Source organism: Bufo bufo, chromosome 5 (assembly GCF_905171765.1).
Source record: "Bufo bufo chromosome 5, aBufBuf1.1, whole genome shotgun sequence".
Classification (NCBI taxonomy): domain Eukaryota; kingdom Metazoa; phylum Chordata; class Amphibia; order Anura; family Bufonidae; genus Bufo; species Bufo bufo.
Window position 1 is genome coordinate 210,657,718 of NC_053393.1, and position 23,447 is coordinate 210,681,164.

The 23,447-nt window shown below is 43.8% G+C and overlaps 1 protein-coding gene across 1 annotated transcript in view; it reads right to left on the reverse strand.

Annotated features, from left to right (window-relative positions):
• EGFR (epidermal growth factor receptor) overlaps positions 1–23,447 on the reverse strand; it is a 210,698-nt gene that overhangs the window by 54,422 nt on the left and 132,829 nt on the right. The window contains exons 3-9 of the mRNA XM_040433365.1: positions 22,799–22,985; positions 22,335–22,460; positions 20,352–20,417; positions 19,924–20,042; positions 19,625–19,766; positions 18,698–18,814; positions 4,955–5,087 (exon numbers count right to left, since the gene is read on the reverse strand). Coding sequence (XP_040289299.1) covers positions 4,955–5,087; positions 18,698–18,814; positions 19,625–19,766; positions 19,924–20,042; positions 20,352–20,417; positions 22,335–22,460; positions 22,799–22,985 — 890 coding nt within the window. The remainder of the gene's footprint in view (positions 1–4,954; positions 5,088–18,697; positions 18,815–19,624; positions 19,767–19,923; positions 20,043–20,351; positions 20,418–22,334; positions 22,461–22,798; positions 22,986–23,447) is intronic.

A 23,447-nucleotide genomic window follows, 5' to 3' on the forward strand; every position in this document is an offset into this window, starting at 1 on the left:
ATATTGGGTAAGGGAATCAGAGCAGATAAATAACCATACAATCTGTCGCTTATCGTCCTATTCGTTCTGCACATACAGTTGTTGTGGTTGAATACCACCATGTTGCAGGGTGGATAAGTGACCAACTTTTCCAAAATGGTACACTTAGATCCACTCATCACCTCAATGCCAGCGGCACGTCAGTGTCGTCATCATTGTAGGATCATATCCTGCTTAAATATACAACTGTGAGGGTACTCCTCATTATAATAGACCGATTAAAACAAGCGACAGTGTACACTATAGAAAAGATATAAGTTACTCAATATAAATTACATCGCTCATTCCCAATTTTTTTCAAACTCGTCCTAACGGGGACATACGCATGGAATCCAGAGAAAAAAAATATATATATGTCTCAACACAATTATTTTTTCGTGGGCTCATCATCCACCAATCAGGTTCATCAGTTTTCTGAGGTGCCATCTGTGCAGATGTATCTGGAAAGATAATACAAAAGTGTCAGTGTCATAAATTAGTGAGAATACCCATTACATTTATGTTAAAATCAATTTATTACTCAAAATTATATGTTTACATTTTCTGTTTTTTCTTTTTCTTTTTTTAAAAACCAATGAATCTGTCAACCGCAGGAGGTATTATGGAGCCCATACCAATGCAACATAGGGGCAAAACAACCTCATCACAGACCTCCTCCATATCTATAATCTATATTTAAACCTTTGGGGTGCAGACTTTGTAATGTCTGGATCCAATGCATTTCTCTTTTTTTGAGTAGAGACACTCGATCTCCACCCCTCCGTGGCATTGGAACCTGATCCAAGATCCAACATCTGAGATCTTTTTCTTTATGACCCAGTAACCCAAAGTGTCTGGGCACTGGCAAATCTTTGCGTCCCTTTCTGATTGTGTAACGGTGATTATTCAGCCTAGTCTTAAAATCCGTGGAAGTTTCGCCTACATACAGAAGGTGGCATGGACAGGATAAGACATAGACCACAAATGAGGAATCACACGTAAGGTGAAACTTAATTGGGTAAATTTGTCCCGTGTCAGGATGTGTGAATGTCCTAGATCTACAGATCAGGCTGCAGTTGACACAATGCAGGCATGGGAAACAGCCCGTGCCAGATGGTGCCAACGTTGTCTGTCTGACAATGGACCCAGGTCCCACATCCGCTCTCACCAGTTGATCTCTTATATTTTTACACCTACGGTAGGCACATAGGGGAGATGTTCTAAATTCTGGTACCGTTTTTAAACAGCTGCCAAGTATTGGCCAGTGTCTTTTTAGGATCTTATTGATCACACCGCTGTGTTCTGAATAGGTGGATACAAACGTAATTCTTTTTTGCGTCTTCCTATTATCCTTACCCTGCAATAGGGAATCCCTGTCCACAGCCAGCACTTTTTGTTTCTGCTCCATGAGCAGTTTCTCCGGATATCCCCGTTGCTTAAATTTAACAACCATGCTGTCAACCGTTTTTTCTAGGGCTTCATTATCAGCTACAATTCGCCTGGCTCTTAGAGGTAACAAAGCCAGTGCCTTTGTTACCTCGCTTCTTACCATTGTATTGGAATACAACTATTTCCTTTTCCAAGATGCATACTATGTCCAGAAACGCGGCGTGGCGATGGGGTCCAATGTGGCCCCAACGTACGCCAATATTTTTATGCGCAGGTTCGAGGAGGATGTCGTCTATGTGTCCCGCCATGCCCAATATATTTTGGGATGGTGGCGATACATAGACGACATCTTCCTCATCTGGACAGGAACTGAACAACAGTTGTTGGAGTTTCATGACTACCTGAATAGTGCGGACAGTGAGCTACAGTTCACGGTGACCTACTCGGATACCTCAGTTCAGTTCCTTGATACTAACGTCATGGTTATGAATGGAATGCTATCTACATCACTATATACTAAACCCACTGACAGGAATGTGATGCTGAGATTTGAGAGCTGTCATCCACGCAGCATGGTAAAGCATCTGCCATAACCCAATTTCTAAGAGCCAGGCGAATTGTAGCTGATAATGAAGCCCTAGAAAAAACGGTTGACAGCATGGTTGTTAAATTTAAGCAACGGGGATATCCGGAGAAACTGCTCATGGAGCAGAAACAAAAAGTGCTGGCTGTGGACAGGGATTCCCTATTGCAGGGTAAGGATAATAGGAAGACGCAAAAAAGAATTACGTTTGTATCCACCTATTCAGAACACAGCGGTGTGATCAATAAGATCCTAAAAAGACACTGGCCAATACTTGGCAGCTGTTTAAAAACGGTACCAGAATTTAGAACATCTCCCCTATGTGCCTACCGTAGGTGTAAAAATATAAGAGATCAACTGGTGAGAGCGGATGTGGGACCTGGGTCCATTGTCAGACAGACAACGTTGGCACCATCTGGCACGGGCTGTTTCCCATGCCTGCATTGTGTCAACTGCAGCCTGATCTGTAGATCTAGGACATTCACACATCCTGACACGGGACAAATTTACCCAATTAAGTTTCACCTTACGTGTGATTCCTCATTTGTGGTCTATGTCTTATCCTGTCCATGCCACCTTCTGTATGTAGGCGAAACTTCCACGGATTTTAAGACTAGGCTGAATAATCACCGTTACACAATCAGAAAGGGACGCAAAGATTTGCCAGTGCCCAGACACTTTGGGTTACTGGGTCATAAAGAAAAAGATCTCAGATGTTGGATCTTGGATCAGGTTCCAATGCCACGGAGGGGTGGAGATCGAGTGTCTCTACTCAAAAAAAGAGAAATGCATTGGATCCAGACATTACAAAGTCTGCACCCCAAAGGTTTAAATATAGATTATAGATATGGAGGAGGTCTGTGATGAGGTTGTTTTGCCCCTATGTTGCATTGGTATGGGCTCCATAATACCTCCTGCGGTTGACAGATTCATTGGTTTTTAAAAAAAGAAAAAGAAAAAACAGAAAATGTAAACATATAATTTTGAGTAATAAATTGATTTTAACATAAATGTAATGGGTATTCTCACTAATTTATGACACTGACACTTTTGTATTATCTTTCCAGATACATCTGCACAGATGGCACCTCAGAAAACTGATGAACCTGATTGGTGGATGATGAGCCCACGAAAAAATAATTGTGTTGAGACATATATATATTTTTTTTCTCTGGATTCCATGCGTATGTCCCCGTTAGGACGAGTTTGAAAAAAATTGGGAATGAGCGATGTAATTTATATTGAGTAACTTATATCTTTTCTATAGTGTACACTGTCGCTTGTTTTAATCGGTCTATTATAATGAGGAGTACCCTCACAGTTGTATATTTAAGCAGGATATGATCCTACAATGATGACGACACTGACGTGCCGCTGGCATTGAGGTGATGAGTGGATCTAAGTGTACCATTTTGGAAAAGTTGGTCACTTATCCACCCTGCAACATGGTGGTATTCAACCACAACAACTGTATGTGCAGAACGAATAGGACGATAAGCGACAGATTGTATGGTTATTTATCTGCTCTGATTCCCTTACCCAATATGGCGGAAAACAGCTTGCCGGAACTATTGCGCATGCGTCGCTATGTGGAGGCATTGATGGGAGAAGGCGGTGACATGTTATCGGGTGCGCCGCTGATGTTATCAGTAGGCGGCACTGTTATGCACCGGTCGGTCTCCCTAGATGACGTCAAACGATTGGGACATGCGCGCTGGTCTCCTGAGGACGCGCTGAGCAGCGCTATTGTATATGTGGGCGCCATCATCCCTCCAGGTAGCAATTCATTAGTCTTCCTTATTTGCACATGTGCACTATTACAGTTGATGCATGAATGACGTATTGATGAGTTACAGATGTAACCAATTATATGTCCTATGGTGTTTTTATATGTAATCTATTGTATTTTGGAGATTTATTGTATGAAATGCACTAGTCACTTTAACAATCATGACTATTATACGGTTTTTGCACATATTTGTACATTTTATATATATATTATTTTTAAAGTACCAATTATGTTGCTTGATTATATGTATTGACACACCTTTATATACTGGCTATTCACTGTTCACCAATGCTTGAGAAAGGCTCATGCTTGAGCCGAAACGTCGCTTTGCCACCTCATGGGTGAATAAAAACTAAACTTTTTTGAAGAAATGCTTGGAGTGCAGTCCGATTTTTTTGTCTTCTATATATATATATATATATATATGTCTAAGTTCCTCCAAAAATAATGCTATACAATGCTTAAATACCTACATAATGCCATGCTCACAAAGCAGATTTTTCAAGATGAAGAATCTGATTTCTGCTGGTTATTTGCAGTTTGCCATGCTACAGATCCACACATGGATTAGTCCCATTCAAGTGCTAATCCATGTGTGTGTACCAACTCGGGTTTTCATGCAGAATATACTTCAATAAGTGACATGTCTGTTGTCCCGCAATGCAGATTTTAATTCCATTGTGGAAAATTTTGAATAAATCCGATTTTTTTTTTTAAAAGCTCAGTAATGGACAGCTTCACCCTATTATATGCAAATCGAAGACAAAATCAAAGACACCTTCTTCTACATGACACGGTGCCCAAACAGAGAATGCCACAATGCCACAGACCCTTGTACAGCTGGATGCAGTGGTGTAGGGAAAAATACTGGATGGGCAACCATGCTAAGGCCAGCTTCTCTTGACCTGGTCTATGAAACATTGTGGTCATCACAAGAGCTGTATATCATGGACAGCACCCACTCACTTGAAACTGGCCTGAACTAGGGCTGTGGCTCCTTCAAGCACAGCAAAGAGATTTTAATTATTTCAGGCAGTGTAATAAAATCCATGTCAAATGAGCTGCTTTCAGGTGAAGCAGCTCTGAAAAACATCCGATCAACCCCTGAAGTTTCAGATTCAAACACCAATGCAAAAATTAGTTGTCTATGTCACCTGTACTAGCATATGACTTACCCTACGGCAACTAACGGCAAGAGGTATATATTTCCATTAACTTTTGTACAATTTTCAAAACTACCAATGTTGGTGGCATTTATGGCTAAAGTATGTTCTAAAGCTCCAAACCCGATACCATCACAAATTTTCTCTGAAAGAAAACAAGAAAATATGCATAGTTAGCGTTTAACGGAGCAGCACATTTAATTGAGAAGCCTATTGGAAAAATGCCATAAAAACACAATATCTATGACTAGAGATGAGCGAATCAAAGATGACGAAGTGGAATTCGATCCGAATTTCAGGAAAAATTTGATTTGAACCGAATCAAAATTTCCGTGGTAACGAATAGCATTTCTTCATAAAATGGCTGCTGCACATGTTAGGACATGGAGCAAGGAACTCTGGGAATGAGGGATCACCCACAATGCCATGCATGCAACCAATCAGCAGCCAGCCAGCCCTGTGATGTCACAGCCCTATAAATAGCCTCAGCCTACTTGGATTCTGCCATTTTCCAGTGCAGGGAGAGACGTCAGAAGGTGCTAGGCACAGTGCTAGAAAAGACTTTATTGTGCTGAAAAACTATTTACAAGTTCAGGGAAAGATTAGTCAAGGTGTAGGGAAAGGATAGGGAGGTATTATCTACACCAGCGGTCCCCAACCGCGGGCCGCGGCCCAAGACCGGGCCCTGGGAGATATGTTGCCGGGCCGCAGAGGAGAGAGGAGCGCAGACGCCAGGCGCATGCGCGCCCGACGCGTACATGTTGCCAACATTAGTGGAGACGGAGGGAGGGAATCCCTCCATCCCATGACGCGGCCGCTGCAGAGCCCAATACAATGAGTGGGCTCTGAGGCGCCGCACCACTGCCACCAATGAATATGTCTAATATTAAAGTAGGAGGGGGGACAGGGGAGGGTTTACCGCTGCACCGTCTCAGCTAGTGTGCTCGTCAAACGGCAGCAGCGGCAGCCTCCTCCTCCTGACTCTTGTGTTCTCAGACCAGTCCCCAGCCATTAGTGATCTGGAAAGCGCAGGTACCCACACACTGTCCCACAGATTGGGTCACCTATTATTAATCTGATGTACATGGTGCTATTACATTAGTACCCCCATGTACCTCAGATTAAAAGTATGTGGCCCCCAAGCACATCATCAAATAATGGGCAACATTGGGTTAACCATTAATATAAGGTACACATAATGAGGTTTCTTACTATTAATGTGAGGCACATGCATGTCCAAATTGATAAAACAATGTGCCTTATATTAACAGCATGTACCTGATGCCATTAACCCCATGTTGTCCATTATGTTAAGCGGGGTACTTGACGGGGTTGCTATTAATATGTGGCACATGGTTTCATCAATTTAGACTTCATGTGCCTCACATTAATAGACAGTAACCTTATCATACTGTAGTACCCAACACCAGCCTACACATTAAACCCATGCTGCTCAATGTCCATTATGTCAGGAAGTACTTGCTGGTGTTACTATTAATATGAGGCACAAGGCTTTATCAATTTAGACCTCTATTTGCTTCACATTAATAGTAAGTGACCCCATCAAGTACCTCCTCACATAATGGGCAATTGATACTTTGCAAAAAGTAAAAATTAAAAAATACTCACACGTTACATGCAACATGTGGTTAACGTGTGAGTATTTTTTTTTTTCATGGTATCGAATTGGTGTTGCAATACTTTTTTTTTGGAGTCACATTTAAATAATAAATGTAATCGTTATATAGTGTTATATATTTTAATATGCACCTTGTGTTTTGTCGTGCGCGTGAATCAGTCAGCGCCGACCAGCACCCCCATAAACCCCGCCCACCCCCTAAGCCCCGTCCCAGAACCCCCCCACCCCACCCGGTCCCTGGAAAAATTGTCTTACATGAAACTGGTCCTTGGTGCAAAAAAGGTTGGGGACTACACTATAATAGGAGAACAGGGTGCAATAGGAGAGTGTACAGCCTGGGTAATAGGAGCGATTACTATTACACCTTGCTGCACTAATTGGGGATCCAAATTGCAGTTATACTGCTGCTTTTAGGTTGTTTGCACTATATGACACATCACTAATTCCAGCAAACCTTGCTTGTGATTGGGGTGCAAGTTCTGTGTGACACAGCCATTCACGAGGTGTATTATTAGGAAAAATATGTATGGCCTATTAGCCGTTCTGCATTGATTTTACATTATTTTACTTTTTTGGGGGGGGTTTATTAATATGAAAAAAAAGGGAAAAATAGGTCATAATTGCCGTTCAGCTGTGAAGTTACATTGTACTACAGCTATTTATGGGGCGTATTAATAGGATACATAAATACATCCTATTAGCCATCCTGCGTTGCTTTTACATTGTTTTCCTTTTTTTGCGGGGGTGTATTAATAGGGGAAAAAAAGAAAAAATATATGTAATAAGTGCCGTTCAGCGGTGAAGTTATATTGTACTACAGCTATTTATAGGGTGTATTAATAGTAAAGATACTTACGTCCCATTAGCTGTTCTGTGGTGAATTGTGTTATATTTCTTATTTGGGGGTGTAGAAATAGGAAAAACAATATGTCTTAATTTCCGTTCTGGGGTGAATTGTGATTATTTTATTTTTTGGGGGGGGAGTTTATTAATCAGAAAAAAATATATATGCCTTAATTGCTATTCAGCTGTGAAGTAACATTATACTACAGCCATTTACGTGGTGTAGAAAAAAGAAATATACGTACGTTCCATTAGCTGTTCGGCGGTGAATTGGGATTGTTATATATTTCTTTTTTTGGGGTGTAGAAATAGAAAAAAAAGGAGAAAAAAAAAGTCATAATTGGCATTCAGCGGGGGATTCACATTGTACTACAGCCATTTACGTGGTGTAGAAAAAGGAAATATATGTACGTCCCATCAGCCGTTCTGCGGTGAATTGCGATTGTTATATTTATTTTTTGGAGGTGTAATTATAGGAAAAAGAATACGTCTTAATTGACCTTCTGCGGTGAATTGTGATAATTTTTTATGGGGGGAGTTAATTAATCCTAAAAAAAAAAAAAAAAAAAATATATTGTAACGGATCACCTGGTACACCGACCGGGTACCTCCGTTGAATGAATGCTCCTAGTGCTTTCCGAGGACTCCAAGCACTCCACTTGACGCCGTACGCACTGCAGACCCCACGAACCGCCGAAGCTTGGTTGAGGTCTCACCGTCTCCTACCCACCCTGGACCTACGACAAGGCTCCAGGCTCCAGTGGGTGGACCTCTCCTAAAACCAGAGATCAGGAACAGCCCTTAAAAGAGCTAGTAGTTATAGCCAGGGGAGTATACACGTATAGCAATCCCCACACACATGAGACCAGGCTCTATGTTGAAGGTGAAACAGGAACTGACTGTACTTCACGTACAGCCTCTTTTATTCTCAAACCAAAAACATAGTACTGCCCACAGGGGTTTGAAATACAACCAATCAGTAATTAACAACACATACAATGCAACTACAGCAACCAATCGTTCACGCCCCCAGAGGACCAGAATGAAGACTGGGACATAGGACAACATATCCCCACAATGCATCATGGTCTCCTCCCCTCTGTCTGGAGACAACCTGAGGAGCAATCCAATTATCTCTCAGAACAAAGGGAGATCGCCAATACACATGTAGATACAACAGGACAGACATCACCATTTAAACACACAATGGGACAATGGCACAATAGAAACACACCCAGCATTTTCCTCCCAAGCTGACAAGTTACAATTATTATAGATTGTTACAACTTTGTGAGTTTACATTGGCCATACATATAACTTACATTAATTCAAACAGTATAACGTGGGGACAAACCTATCCAAAATTCACTTGAATCGGTTCAGGGGTTTAAAAGTTAGTATATGGCCCATAATCCTGGGGCAAGAGGCCAGCAGCCAGTCCTCTCCAAAACCCAGTGGCGAGGTTGGTTTCGCCACACATCTCCCCCTCCCAGGGAAGACTAACCAGATACCTGACCTCACGGTCAGTACCGGAGTTAGTCTGGCAGTCCAACCACAACCCAATACTGGACCTGTTGAATCTTGGGGCCTGGCTCTGTTCTGTATGTCCCCAGCTGTTGAGTGGGCATCTGCTACTCCTCGCCTCTTTGTGGTTCTCCAGCTTGGAGCTGTAGGTACTTGGTGGGCAGAGGCCGACTGCGCTCTGCCCAGATGCCAGCTCTTCTGCTGGGGTAGCCTGTGGGAAGTCCGGCTCTGGAGAAGAGGATAGGGGAGGGCAGAGGCCGACTGCGCTCTGCCCAGATGCCAGCTCTTCCGCTGGGATGTGGTCAGGGAATCCTATCCCCAGGACCTTGTTGCAGATCGGCTGTGGAGAGGAGGAATCGCTTACCTCCTCCTCCTGGCATTCCTGCAGGGTTGGTGGGGGATCTGAACCGGCCGTCCAGTATCTCGGTAGGTCTGGTGCAGAGACCGTGGTCCCATCTGCACCATCGGAGTTAGGGGTGCTGTCCCCCTGTGGTTGGGGAGAGAGATCAGTGGATATCGCAGGCTCATCCCCTGCCCCCAGAACTCGGTTGGGAAGTACCTGGGAAGGGGAGGGCTCGCTTACCTCCTCCTCCTGGTATCCCTGCGGAGATGGCTGGAGATCTGGACCAACCGTCCAGCATCCCTGTAGGACTGGTAGAGAGACCTCGGTCCCATCTCCACCTGCCATCTGTGGGTCCTCCCAGGACCAGTCTGTGAGGTCCCTCAACAGTTGCGAGTAAGAACCATCTGCGTCCACACCTGGCAACTCCGGCTGCTGTTGAGCGTCTGGGCCAGCTGCCCAGCATCCCGGTGGAGAGACCTCGGTCTCGTCTCCACCTGCCTGTTGTGGTTCCTCACAGGACCAGTCTATGAGGACCCCTACTTCGGGTTCCTCTGGCCGCCTCAGGGGGAGACTGCTAACCTCCTCGGATGCAGCCTCTGCTCGGCTGCTGTAACACTCCTTCCGCTGGGCAATTTCGCTCTCTTTCGCCATTCGGAATTCTCGTTCCATCCTTGCATGTCGCTTGGCTGTGACCTGGTTCCAGATGGCCTGGTATATATCCATGGACACATTACCTCCATACTGGGCCACTCGCTGCCTCACCTCGGCCAGCCAGTCATCTTCAGAGCCTTCCATACTTGTCTGCTCCAAGTCGCTGGATACCTCTGCTCCCAGGGGCGCTGTACGGATACTAGCGTTGCCCTCAATTTGTAACTCCACGAACGGTGTCTCCGAGCTGCTTCTCCTCACACTAGGACGCCATCCCACTGCTTGCCACCAATGTAACGGATCACCTGGTACACCGACCGGGTACCTCCGTTGAATGAATGCTCCTAGTGCTTTCCGAGGACTCCAAGCACTCCACTTGACGCCGTACGCACTGCAGACCCCACGAACCGCCGAAGCTTGGTTGAGGTCTCACCGTCTCCTACCCACCCTGGACCTACGACAAGGCTCCAGGCTCCAGTGGGTGGACCTCTCCTAAAACCAGAGATCAGGAACAGCCCTTAAAAGAGCTAGTAGTTATAGCCAGGGGAGTATACACGTATAGCAATCCCCACACACATGAGACCAGGCTCTATGTTGAAGGTGAAACAGGAACTGACTGTACTTCACGTACAGCCTCTTTTATTCTCAAACCAAAAACATAGTACTGCCCACAGGGGTTTGAAATACAACCAATCAGTAATTAACAACACATACAATGCAACTACAGCAACCAATCGTTCACGCCCCCAGAGGACCAGAATGAAGACTGGGACATAGGACAACATATCCCCACAATGCATCATGGTCTCCTCCCCTCTGTCTGGAGACAACCTGAGGAGCAATCCAATTATCTCTCAGAACAAAGGGAGATCGCCAATACACATGTAGATACAACAGGACAGACATCACCATTTAAACACACAATGGGACAATGGCACAATAGAAACACACCCAGCATTTTCCTCCCAAGCTGACAAGTTACAATTATTATAGATTGTTACAACTTTGTGAGTTTACATTGGCCATACATATAACTTACATTAATTCAAACAGTATAACGTGGGGACAAACCTATCCAAAATTCACTTGAATCGGTTCAGGGGTTTAAAAGTTAGTATATGGCCCATAATCCTGGGGCAAGAGGCCAGCAGCCAGTCCTCTCCAAAACCCAGTGGCGAGGTTGGTTTCGCCACATATATATATATATATATATATATAGATAGATAGATATAGGTCTTGACTGCCGTTCAGCGTTAGAGTAACATTGTTCTAAAGCCTTTTTTGAGGGGGTATTATTTTAATTTAATTCTTTTATTATACAGTATGTCAGACAGACAGGTAACAGGCCCTTCAAAGGGTTCGGTAAGTGGGCAAAAGCAGCAGAAGAAGGGGGGGAAACAGCAGGAGTCGCAGCGAGAAGCCTGAGCTCCCGGTTTCATCTAGCGGTCGTGTCTTGACCAACAACCCAGCAGTGCTTGAATGGTTGACTCGGTCTTCGACTTTGTCGCAAGTTACATCAGAAACCCCCAGCCCAGAGTCGGTGGGTTCCCCTGACACGACGCTTAGTTGGCTGGCCTGGGAGCAGGCCCAGTACCCTCACCTGTCCTGAACCTTCCTCTGTCATTTTCAGTTCCCTCAGTGCGAGATGCATTATATGCCATAGGCTCAGCTCCACTTTTCAGTGAGGATGAGCTACTAGAGAACAGTCAGCAGCTACTGCCCAGCTAAGATGTGGAAGAGACATTTGCCGCTTCCTCTGGTAGGCGGGTAAGTGGTGATGATGAGAGTCCCAGGGGAGCAGGTGTTGCGAACAGTCAGGCTCCTGGCCCTGAGACAGTTGAGGGGGACATCAGTGACGTGCCGACAGTAGAGGATGATGATGTAGTCGATCGCACGGGAGCCGGGTGAAGAAGGGGCTTCATCATCATCATCATCATCAGGAGAAGAGGGTGGCAGCTTGTGTGCGAGGCAGTGGCTGAGCCAGCAGGGTGGCAGTGCAGCAGTGAGTCAGCAGGGTGGCAGCGGTGAGAGGTCGGGAGACAAACATGCTCGGGGTAGACCACCCGCTTCGCAGGAGCCTAAGGTCCGGAAAGTAGCGGTGCAGGGGTTCACGGAGGCAGTGGTAGCAGGCAGTCAGCGCGGAGTGTTGGGGTGAAAATGCCATAAACGGCGGTGTGGCAATTTTTTGTTAGGTCGCCGGATGAGGTGTACATGGCCATTTGCCGAATTTGTGGGCAGAAAATTAAGTGTAGCCAGGTGGGCAAAAAATTAAGCGTAGCCAACCGTGGCTCTGATGCGGTGGTCTAGTCTGCCACAGCTGCTGCATCACCCAGTGGCAAGCTCCCAATTTGATGCAGTCAAGGCTCCACCACCTCAGCCGAAGGGAGCTGTCTGTCCTTCCCATCATCTGCTGGTCCTGATGCTCCTGCTCCTCCTCCTCCTCATCAGTCATTCTGTCAGCAATTGATCAACGAAGCGATTGCCAAGAGACAACAGTATACATGCACTCATCCAAAGGCGCAGAAGCTGAACGTGCTCCTGGCCAAATGGTGCTGCAGTCCCTCCCTTTCCAAGTAGTGGACTCTGCACCTTTCAGAGAACTGATGGCTTGTGCCGAGCCGAGGTGGAGGGTCCCAAGCCGTCATTTCTTTGCGAAAAAGGCAGTACCAGCTAGGGTTGGGCGATATCAAAAATATTCGCACGATAACGATATTAAGAAATTTATTGCGATAACGATATATATCACAATAAATGCCCATTTAGAATAAAAAACACTCAAATCGTGTACTGGTGTTTCCTTATTGCCCTCATACAGTATAATGTCTCCTTGATGCCCACATACAGTAATATGTGTTAGTTGCCCCACCAAGAACAGGGTCACTGTTCACCCCAATCTGATGGAGCGGCTGGTTGGGCATGCACCCTGCTGCTCCATTCATTCTTTATGGGAGTGCTGGAGATAACAGCGATCAGCTATCTCTGACACTTCCCTAGACAATGGGACATGCTAGCGGAAAACCTTGATAAGTGAGTTGTTCAGAGTGCACCCATCATAGGTGCACATTGTCAGAAAGGGCACCCTGGCATCATAAACATGTCTTTCAGCCAAATAAAACATTGGGGGTTATTTACTGAAGACCAGTGCTTTCCATATGGGTCTTAGCGCCTACACATTACAGCCATATTACCGCAACCCCAGAGCGCAGTGCCTGTTATCTAAGCCCCCGCCCCGGCCTCTCTGCGCAGCAGCTACCAGAGTGCAGCGAGTGTTATCCAGCGCCGGTCTCCTGGCTCCGGGGGTTTATAGTCGCTAGATGCCATTTTTTTTGTCACCTAATGGATTTGAGAGGACTAGGGTTTTCACAATATCAAAATTTTGATTAGATTTCGGTCCCATAAAAAAGTATTGCAATACTCAATACCACTCAAAAGAAAAATAAAACGCCAAAAAAGCCATGTGCATTCCGCATTTCATGGAACGTCCGGCCCATAATAGATCAGTCCTGTCCTATTTTTGAGAAAACAAGGAGACAAAAAAGGGCGAACTGTGTGTTTACGATACGTTATATTTTTTTTTTATTGTTTATATATTTTTATATGTAAAATTGAGAAAGGGGATGATTTCAAATTTTTATATTTTGGTGTTTGTTTTTTTTACTTTTTATTTAATAACTATTAGCCCCCTTATGAGCTAGAACCCTTGTCCTAGTAACCCTAATAGAGCTCTATTAGAGTGAATAGGACTTTACTCTTTCCCTGCTGCCCTGGGCTTTGTGCACACAGCAGCAGGGAGCTTACCATGGTAGCTATGGAAGGCTTCAGCAGTATCCTGGCTGCCATGGTAACTGATCGGAGCCCCGCAATTTCACTGCTGGGGCTCCGATCAGAAGCTACCACTGCACCACCAATGACGAGGGGAGGGGACCCTGTGACCACCAATAAATATAACAATGGGGGGGTGCCTGTGGCCATCAATAATTCAAGTACTGGGGGGTTGGGGGGGGCGCACTGTGCCACCAATGATTATAATTTGTAATAATGGGGGGCCGCTGCACCACCAATGAATATCATTTATAAAAATGGGGGGGGGGGGGGGGGAGGGCGCGCACTGCATTCCACCAACTAATTTAATTAACCTCTTAATACAAATATAGACTGAGGGTGCCGGCCTTATCACACAGCTGACACCCAGCCTCAATGACAGGTATCCCGCCGAACCGTGCCAATTAGTTCGTTTCTGCGGTTCGCGGGATCGCTGCTTCCTGTTATTGAGACCGGGTGCAGGGTATGTGATGTGGCCGGCAACCGCAGTCTATTTTTGTATTAAGAAGGTAAGTCTCATTGGTGGTGCAGTGGCCACAGCCCTTCCACTACTCCTCTCTTCACTGCTCATTGGTGGCACAGCAGCCACAGCCCCTCCCCTATTCCTCTCTTCACTGCTCATTGGTGGCGCAGCAGCAGCTGCATCACAGTGGGGAGGGACTCCCTCCTTCTCCACTGTGCCGGCTGTAAGGTGCCCCGGACCTTTTAGAGGCAGTCAGCACTATGACGTCACTAAAAATACTGCAGTAATTAAGAAACAGCCATAGCGCCATATCGCCGTTTCTTAATACCGCACTATATCGTTGGTATATTGTCCAACCCTAGTACCAGCCCTGCACACATATGTAGAAAAGAAGGTGGGCCAGTCCTTGAGCCTGTCAGTGTCTGCCAAAGTGCACGGCAGCGCCGACGTGTGGAGCTGTAAATACGGTCAAGGACAATATATGTCCTTTATGGCCCACTGGGTAAATGTGGTCCCTGCGACAATGTCCGCCTCTGTCTCCTCATCCTCCACCGCGTCCTCAGCCTCCACTGCAGAGACAATTCACAGTGTCCCTCCTGCATACCACATGTGCAGGGCTCGACAGTGTCACGCTGTTCTGCACCTAGTTTGCCTGTGCGAGTCACACAGGGGATGAACTGCTCCGCGTCCTTCATCAAGAAATTGAATTCTGGCTTTCTCCTCGACAACTCAAAATCGGAACCATGGTGACCGACACTGGGAAGAACATGGTGTCGGAGCTGTGTCAAGGAGGGCTGAGCCATGCGCTCCTGCGTGGCGCACGTGTTCAATCTGGTTGTAAAGCGGTTCCTGAAGTCTTCACCCCATCTGCAAGACATCCAGAAAATGGCCAGGAAACTTTGCATGCACTTCAGCCACTCATACACCGCAAAGCACACCCTCCTTAAGCTGCAGCAGCAGAACGGCATCCCCCAATATAGACTGATATGGGACGGTTTCCACCAGTTGGAATTCCACCCTCCATATGTTGGACAGATTATATGAACAGAGAAAAGCCATAAACGATTTCTTGATGATACAGGCGGACAGAGGTACTCCCCTGTGTAAAGCCTTATTCACATGTCAGTGTTCCACAGACGTGTACTGTACATGTTCTCCACGGACAGAACACGTCCCCATTCATTTTAATGTGTGTATTCACACATTAGTGTTTTAGCATGGTCCGTGGGTCTGTTTTTTTTTTAGCACGGATGCATGCTGTATTTTGTCTGTGTTCATGGATTTAACACACCCATTATAGTCTATAGGTCCGTGAAAACCATGGATGCAACACAGATGCCATCCGTATTGTATCCATGTTTCACGGATCATTAGGAAGAGATGCTTTTAAAAAAAATTCAGCTGTGCAGGGTCGATGGCACACGGACTGCAAAAAAATGGACACACGGATCCAACACGGATCCTTTACGGACAGCTTCACAGATGCATCACTGACCACCTTCGCACAGATTTGAGCACGGACATGGACGTATGAATGAGACTTAACTTCGATGTTAACCAGTGGCAGCTTATGCGTGACACCTGCCGTTTGCTTGGGCCCTTTGAGGAGGCCACTTTATTTGTCACCAGGACTACAGGATGAACAATGTCATTCCACTGCTTCATGTCCTGGAACAGATGCTGCTAAATCTGGCTGGCCAGGGAAGAGGAGACGTGACGACTACATCTCACTGCCCTATGAACCCTGTCTGGGCTGAACTAGAGGAGGAGGACATTCGAGCACAAGCAATGTGCAGAGAAATGGGTGGTTTTTCTACATAGGTGACAGGAGAGGAGGAGCAGGACCATCAAGAGCAGCTACAGGGCGATGAGAAAGATAAGGCAGAGGACCCAGACACACCTCAACACTATGTCACTGGGCCACTCTGTGGTGTCCTCATGCTGCTGCCACTTTAACACTATGTCACTGGGCCACTTTGTGGTCTCCTCATGCTGCTGCCACTTTACCACTCTGTGGTCTCCTTATGCTGCTGCCACATCACTACTCTGTGGTCTCCTCATGCTGCTGCTACCTCAACACTATGTCACTGGATCACTCTGTGGTCTCCTCATGCTGCTGCCACTTCACCACTATGTCACTGGGCCACTCTGTGGTCTCCTCATGCTTCTGCCACCTCAACACTATGTCATTGGGCCACTCTGTGGTCTTCTCATGCTGTTCCCACCCTCCCTACTCCATGACTGGGCCACTATTTTGCTTTTTTGGCCTGGTTGACACCATCATTTATTTGACCATTCTTCTGATCTGTCAGAAGGAAGGAAAAATGAGATGCACAACAGATCCTGTCTATGTAGCAGCTGTAAGGCCTGTATGACATGGTCCCTATTTTGCATCAGAATTGGCTTACGATTTGGTAGCCAAAAATAGGAGCGAGTACAAAACACAGAAGGCATGCAAAGATTCCATTCACGTGTCATCTCTGCTTTGGATCTACTCCTGTTTTTTGGGGGTTTTAGCAATACTGATGGATAACTGACCAAATGCTGACCTAGTGAAGGCGGATGCTCAACAGAGAGGATCCATTTTTTGGGGGTTAATGAGCTGACACCCTCTCCACTCTGTCGGGAGGGCTCTACTTGTATAAGCATTTAATAGAACAGGTAGAATAGACTAGAATAGAATAGACATCTATGTGGAATCAGCTGATGACAGTGTAAAAGGACTGCGCTTCATCTTGGCGCTAACATCGACCTGTAAGGCTGAGTTCACACTTAAGTTATTTGGTCAGTTTTGGCCTCATAACTGCCCAAATAAGTGAAGTGTGCAGTAATTCTAAGAGCGTCGCCTGTCATCTGCATGTCATACTGACTCACAGTATTGTTTCACTATCACAGCAGACTCCCTATATGTGTTACTGCAAGGCACAGTGTTCTGCACCACTATACAGTCTCTCTGCAGCCAGGAAATAGCTGTTTTTTAACGCGATTCGCCACGAATAAATTCGGATCGAATCAAATCTTTTCGGAAATTTTGGCGAACCGACCAAATCGAATTTTTTAGAAATTCGCTCATCTTTATCTATGACTAGTGTTTAGCGAACTTCTGTTTTTAACTTCGGTGTACAAGGTTCGTGTTCGGGATATCTAAGAATTCCATTCTGGATTCCGCTAGCACAGAATTCTTAGATAACACGAACCTGAACCTTGTACGCCAAACTTGAAAACAGAAATTTGCTCATTCCTATCTATGACCCATAAAAGCAAAAGAAAAAAAAAATGTTGCCAAAATGCTACAAAGGAAAACACATTGTAGTGCAGTTCGATTTTACTACAGACTTAAATGTAACATCTGGAGGCACAAAACATGCTGAAAAAAGCTGTTTTTTCAACGTGAAAGATGCAAAAACATTGATTTTATTCCTTGTCTAATTGTTACTAGGCATAGAATAAATGAATAAAAAGATTACATTTTATAAACAAAAGACCAGACATTGGGAATTGACAACAAACATGCAGTTTTTGATGCAGTTTTTAATTCATTCCTGGCTTTGGTTCCAAAAACTGCATCAAAACTGCAATGTTTTTTAAAAAAAAAAGCAAATCTGGGTGTGAAACTACCCTAAAGCTTCCTTCACACAATAATTTGCTCTGGAGTTTTTTTTTACCCCCCCCCCCCCCCCCCCCCCCAAAAAAAAACTCCATAAAAACCACATGCATTTTTTTGCACAACATATGCATTTTTAGGCATTTGTTAGTGCTGTTTTTGTGCTGAGATGAGGCATTTTTTTCAGGCTTTTTTCCCTATAGAGAATGAAGTGGAAAAGTATCTGAAAAAACACAATTGCTTTAGCATTCTACTGTTTTAAAGACTGTCAGAGACAAAAAATAAAAATGCCACTAACGTGAGAATATGCCAGTGAAAAAATAGTGTGTGCATCTTGCATTTCATAATTCTTTTAGTTAACATCTAGAGCTGGTGTTTTTTTTCAGCAGAAAAGGCGCTGAATAAGGCATGTGCAAAAAACACCATAAAAACATCCCTATATTTGATTTATTTATCCAACCTGAAAAGGTGTTTTTAAAATTTTTATCGACAAAGTAAATTTTGCAATGACAAATTTATTTCTGAAGTTGTAGCACAAGTTACCCCATGGGAGAACGAAATAAATAAATAATAGCTATAAAATTCTTAGAGCTTTCATCATAGTTGCTAAATTATCTAACAGAAACTAAGTCAAATTTCAAGTTTTCTCTTAGTGAAGAATGCTGGGTTCACGTTGGTGGTTTCCATGCACTATGTGGGATCTATACTAGAGACAATCCCTGATATCAAAGGGCTGGGAGCTCATCTAAAAATTCTCTGTAGTATAAAAATTCCAATGGTTTAATAAAAATTCTAGAATACAAAAATGTATTTTTATGGTTGTCTATAACAACAACATGAGAGGAAACATGAACACTTAGAATATTTACCTTGCGGACATGGTCCATCACACTTTTTACAGGTGCGGGCGCCTTCATCCTCTACCTCATATGAACCAGAACTACAAGTCCGAACACAAGATCCATGGTCTGTCGATATATAATTATCTATAAAATAAAAATACCAACTACTGTAAATTTTTTATAATTTTTTTAGATTGGCAAGTACTCAACAAATCAATGCATATAAAATCATTGTCCATAAATTGAAGATCCTTTTTACGGCCATAAACTTGAGGAGGAAGCCAACAAAATGTCAGTATCTGAATGGACAGTCAGTCAGGACTTCTATAGCTTTGCTGGTCTATGAGGCTCAGGCAGGGTGCTGGATCTCCTTATAGAGACCAGTCCTGTATGGACACTTACTGGAAGTACTCCATGGTATGGAGACTTATTGCTCCATCGGAAAGGAATATGCAAAGAGGAGATCCATGGGAAAGGAATATGCAAAAAGGAAATGGTTCTTTGCATATTCCTGTCCAATGGAGCATTGCCAATAAGTCTCCATCCATACCATGGAGCACTTCCAGTAGCTTTAAGGAGATCCAGCACCCTACAGAAGCTGCATTCAAGGCATCGCACCCAGCCAGCTAGAATCCTAATTCGTACTGATGAGGGGCAAGCACCCTCAAACAGCTGTCTACAGATGGATATCTGGCTTGGCATTTTCTCTTGTCTTATTCCAAGGCTTGTTAAAAAGTTGGATTTTGACACATAGGGAGCCAACTGTACAAGGTGGCGCCAGTGCGATGGTTCTTTTTCTTTAGAGATACCTCTTTACACTGGCCTTTAAGGAAGATCTGCTCCTCTAATTCCTTCTGTACTGACTGACATGATATAAACAACCCTTCCCTCTTGTACGTTAACCTACACTATTAGTTATTACTGAGATCCGGGCATGGCAGAAGTTTTACTTACGTGGACATTTTGTGACACATGAGGCGCCAAAACTGTATTTCCCTAAAGGGTTAGGTTCCATTTGATATGTATTCACATTGTACATATACAGCGGAGGACAGTTTTCCATGCATGTTTGACCATCACGAAACCTTCTGCATGCCTGAAAAAAAAAGGAGTTGAACATGTGTGTCGAGTGCAGTTGAACAGTTTTGTGGCAAAAGTAATGAGAAACATACAGGAACAATTTCTACTTTCCTTAAAACAACTGCATCTAAAACCACCCTAAAACTGCAATCAAGTACAGCTTTTTATATTACCAGGCAGTCTGTTTCTTTAGGACCTGTGCATCCAGCGGCACACTGACTATGGCAGCAATCACTGGGCATTGGTCCCCTGCAACGTCCAGGGCATTGTTGGGCACAACTGAGTTTTGTAGCTGAAGGTAAAAAAAAAAAAGAAAAAAAAAAAGTCATTTCCTTTTTTATAACAGAAAGGGTTCACATATTACATAAATATACATTCACATACATAACTACCTACAAATGCGTGCTTAGATATACACTACACATAGGCACAAATCATTATATTTTTTCTATATGCTAGCCATAACACACGACTTGGTCACTGTTTTTTATGCATAGAAAATTCACATAATGCAGAATATCTTCATTCGTTCGTTCTAATGATGAGTGGTCCTCTACACAGAAAATGTTGGCGATGTTAACTAGCAGGTCAATATACTCACTTGTATGACAGTTCTCTGGACCAGGTCCCCAGCACGTTCCATTGCAAGCCTCATCACATGCAGGACCTATAATTAAAATGACAATTTAAAGACAAATTCTGTATATACCGGTATATCATTTTAAGGACGCTCCCATGTACATGACTAATTTCGCAGATTCTACAGAAATCGTCAACTTTCCTCTTGGGTGTATGAGTACCTTTTATGATAAAATCAGCAACAGCAAAGACTGTATAATATAGTAGCATCTGTGTCACTTTACCAACCTAACTTGGCATAAGATGGGAAAGTTTTAGTTTTCCTTTGCTCATAGTAAAGATGACATCAAATGGGTTTTCCAGTACTTTTACATTGATTGTCTATCCTCAAGATAGACCATCAATATCCCATGCACTTCAGTGGGAGCACCCCTGTGTGCACTATACAAGGGATGCAACTATGTACTTCTGGCGCCAACTTTTGGAACCATAGCAACTGCAGAAATGCTGATCGTCGGGGATGCTGGGTGTTGGACCCCTACCGATCAGATATTGATGACCTATCCTCAGGAATTTACATAATGCAGCTGGACAGGAAAACTCAGGCGCACATACGTTCAGGACCTCAGCGGGAGAGCCCGCAGCCAGTCCAGCTTGTCACAAACGCACAGCGGACATGGCAGAATCACTGGCGTGATAGAGGTTTTAGTAAAAGCCCACATTTTCTTTCATTCAACAAGGAACATCAATTTTCACATCTATTCACTCTAGGCTACATTCACATGACAGTAAGAAAAAAAAAAGAAAAAGACTGTTAAAAAACAGAAAGGCAGTCCATTTTTAATAGTGTTTTTTTCACAACTGCCTTTCTGAAAAACACTTGAATTGTATGGGGGCTGTCAGTCCGTGAAAACAGACAAAACAGGACGTGTCCTATTTTTTAATGGCCGTTATTCAAGTGTGGAATAGAACTACAGACTTCAGTGGCTCTGGTTGTGTGACGGCTGATAAATCAGTCACATGGCTGTAGCGGGAATGTTCCCTTATTAGTCATTATAAAAAACACATAATATAAAAAAAGTGTAACAATAAATTGAAGTTTGTTTCTCTGCAAACTCTATACTATAGGTTCAAGCCTCAGAAGATTGTCCATACTTCTAGGTCTTGATAAAAGTTTAAGAGGCTTACCAGGATTTTTTTATCTGATCGGTGGGGGTCCGACACAGCGCCATACATTGTACAGCAGCTATGCTTGGTATTCACTTCAATGGGGTTGAGCTGCATCTAGGACATGTCACTGATGAAAGTGACGTCACATGGCTTTGGCAAAGCTGCGGCGCTACTGCAAGCGCCATCTCAAACCGCTGATTGGCAGGGGGACCTGGGTGTCTGACTCCCATTAATCTATCCTCTCCCTCTCTTCACCAGTCTGTCAACAGTTTGTTCACTGTATTTGTATCATTTGTATTAAATGGGTTTTGCGAGACTTTTATTACTGATGATCTATCCTCTGGATAGGTCATCAGTATCAGATCAGTGGGGGTCTGACATCCGGGATCCTCGCTGATCAGCTGTTTGAGAAGGCAGTAATGCAGCGACCTTATCTCAGCCTTCCCTAGGCCAGTGACAACACGTTCATCCGTCACATGCCGGCACTGTGGTTAGTCGGCTGTGAGAACCCAGGAGCACAGTCTCAAACAGCTAATAGGTGAGGGTCCCAGGTGTCGGACCCTCACCGATCAGATACTGATGACTTATACTGAGGATAGGTTATCAGTAGTAAAATCTTGGAAAACCATTTTAAGTATGTGTAACCCCCTCTTGATGTACAGCGCCATGGAATTAATGGAGTTTTTAAATATATAATAATAATAATAGGTCATCAGTTAAAAAATCCTGGTAAAAACCCTTTAAGTGATTAAGTAAGCTATGACTAGTTATTGAAAGACAATCCACTAATTTGATGAAATAGGAGATTGCACGAGTTATTGAAAGGAATACGTACAGTTTGTGCGGGTACTCTTTTCCACAGCAATTACATGGTTTGGATTAACAATGTCCTTCCAATTCATGGAATCTACGTTGCAAAGCATTGGATTGTTTCTTATGGTAACTCCACCATGAATAATTTCTATAAAAATAGTAATTTAAAGGCATATTTCAAACACAACACTTCATGAGTAAACTGATATTTAGTCCTGCCAATAAAGCTTATTTGAATTTGATTTGGATAGGTAGATAGATAGATAGATAGATAAAAGATTTAATATTAAATGTAAATCATCAATGAAGTGAGTGCGTAATACTTTATTATAGAACAATAAGGGTATGTCCACATGGGACTGAAACACTAGAGATTTTCCAGTGCAGATTTGCATGCAGAAATTTCATCTACGTACTATACAAGCAAATTTTCCACCACAAATGACATCCCGTGTGGGCTTAATCTAAAGGAACCTTCTTGCATACCTTGTAAATTTCTCAAAGGCAGCTGCTCCAAACCAATTTTTTCGTTCCTATCCGCGAAGTTTGAAAATACGGAGAGCGCAGCGTTCTTATGCAAACTGTTACCTCGGATAATTCTAAGGTTGACCAGAGGAATGGTCTTAACAGCGTTAACACCAATAAAAACATATCCTCCAACTTCTTGTATTTCCTGCATGGACGTAAAGTAACAATCAAGGTAAAATGTGCAGCAAGTTATCAGGTTATATGCAAGTCATGAAAAATGAAATTTATCAATAAAATCAATAATAAATCTGTATGAGGTATATCACAGATAGATTAGGGCTGCACTTTAAACATTGGGATAAATCAGATTACATGTTTAGTGTACAAACCCATTTTCAAATAACCTGCTATTAAATTCTTAGTTAACAAAAGGGGAATCCACATTTTCACCCATTAGCCACAGCACAGAGCTGCTAGAAAGAGAATCTCTTACCCAACATGTTCATTTATTACTAATTTTGTGTATTGCTTGTTTCTGTGTGTCCAGGTAGTATGGCAATTCAATGGTTAACACTGTTACCTTGGTCCGGGGCTTGAATCCGACCAAGAACTACATCAATATGGAGTTTGTATGTTTTCCTGATGTTTGCATTGGTTTTATCTCACT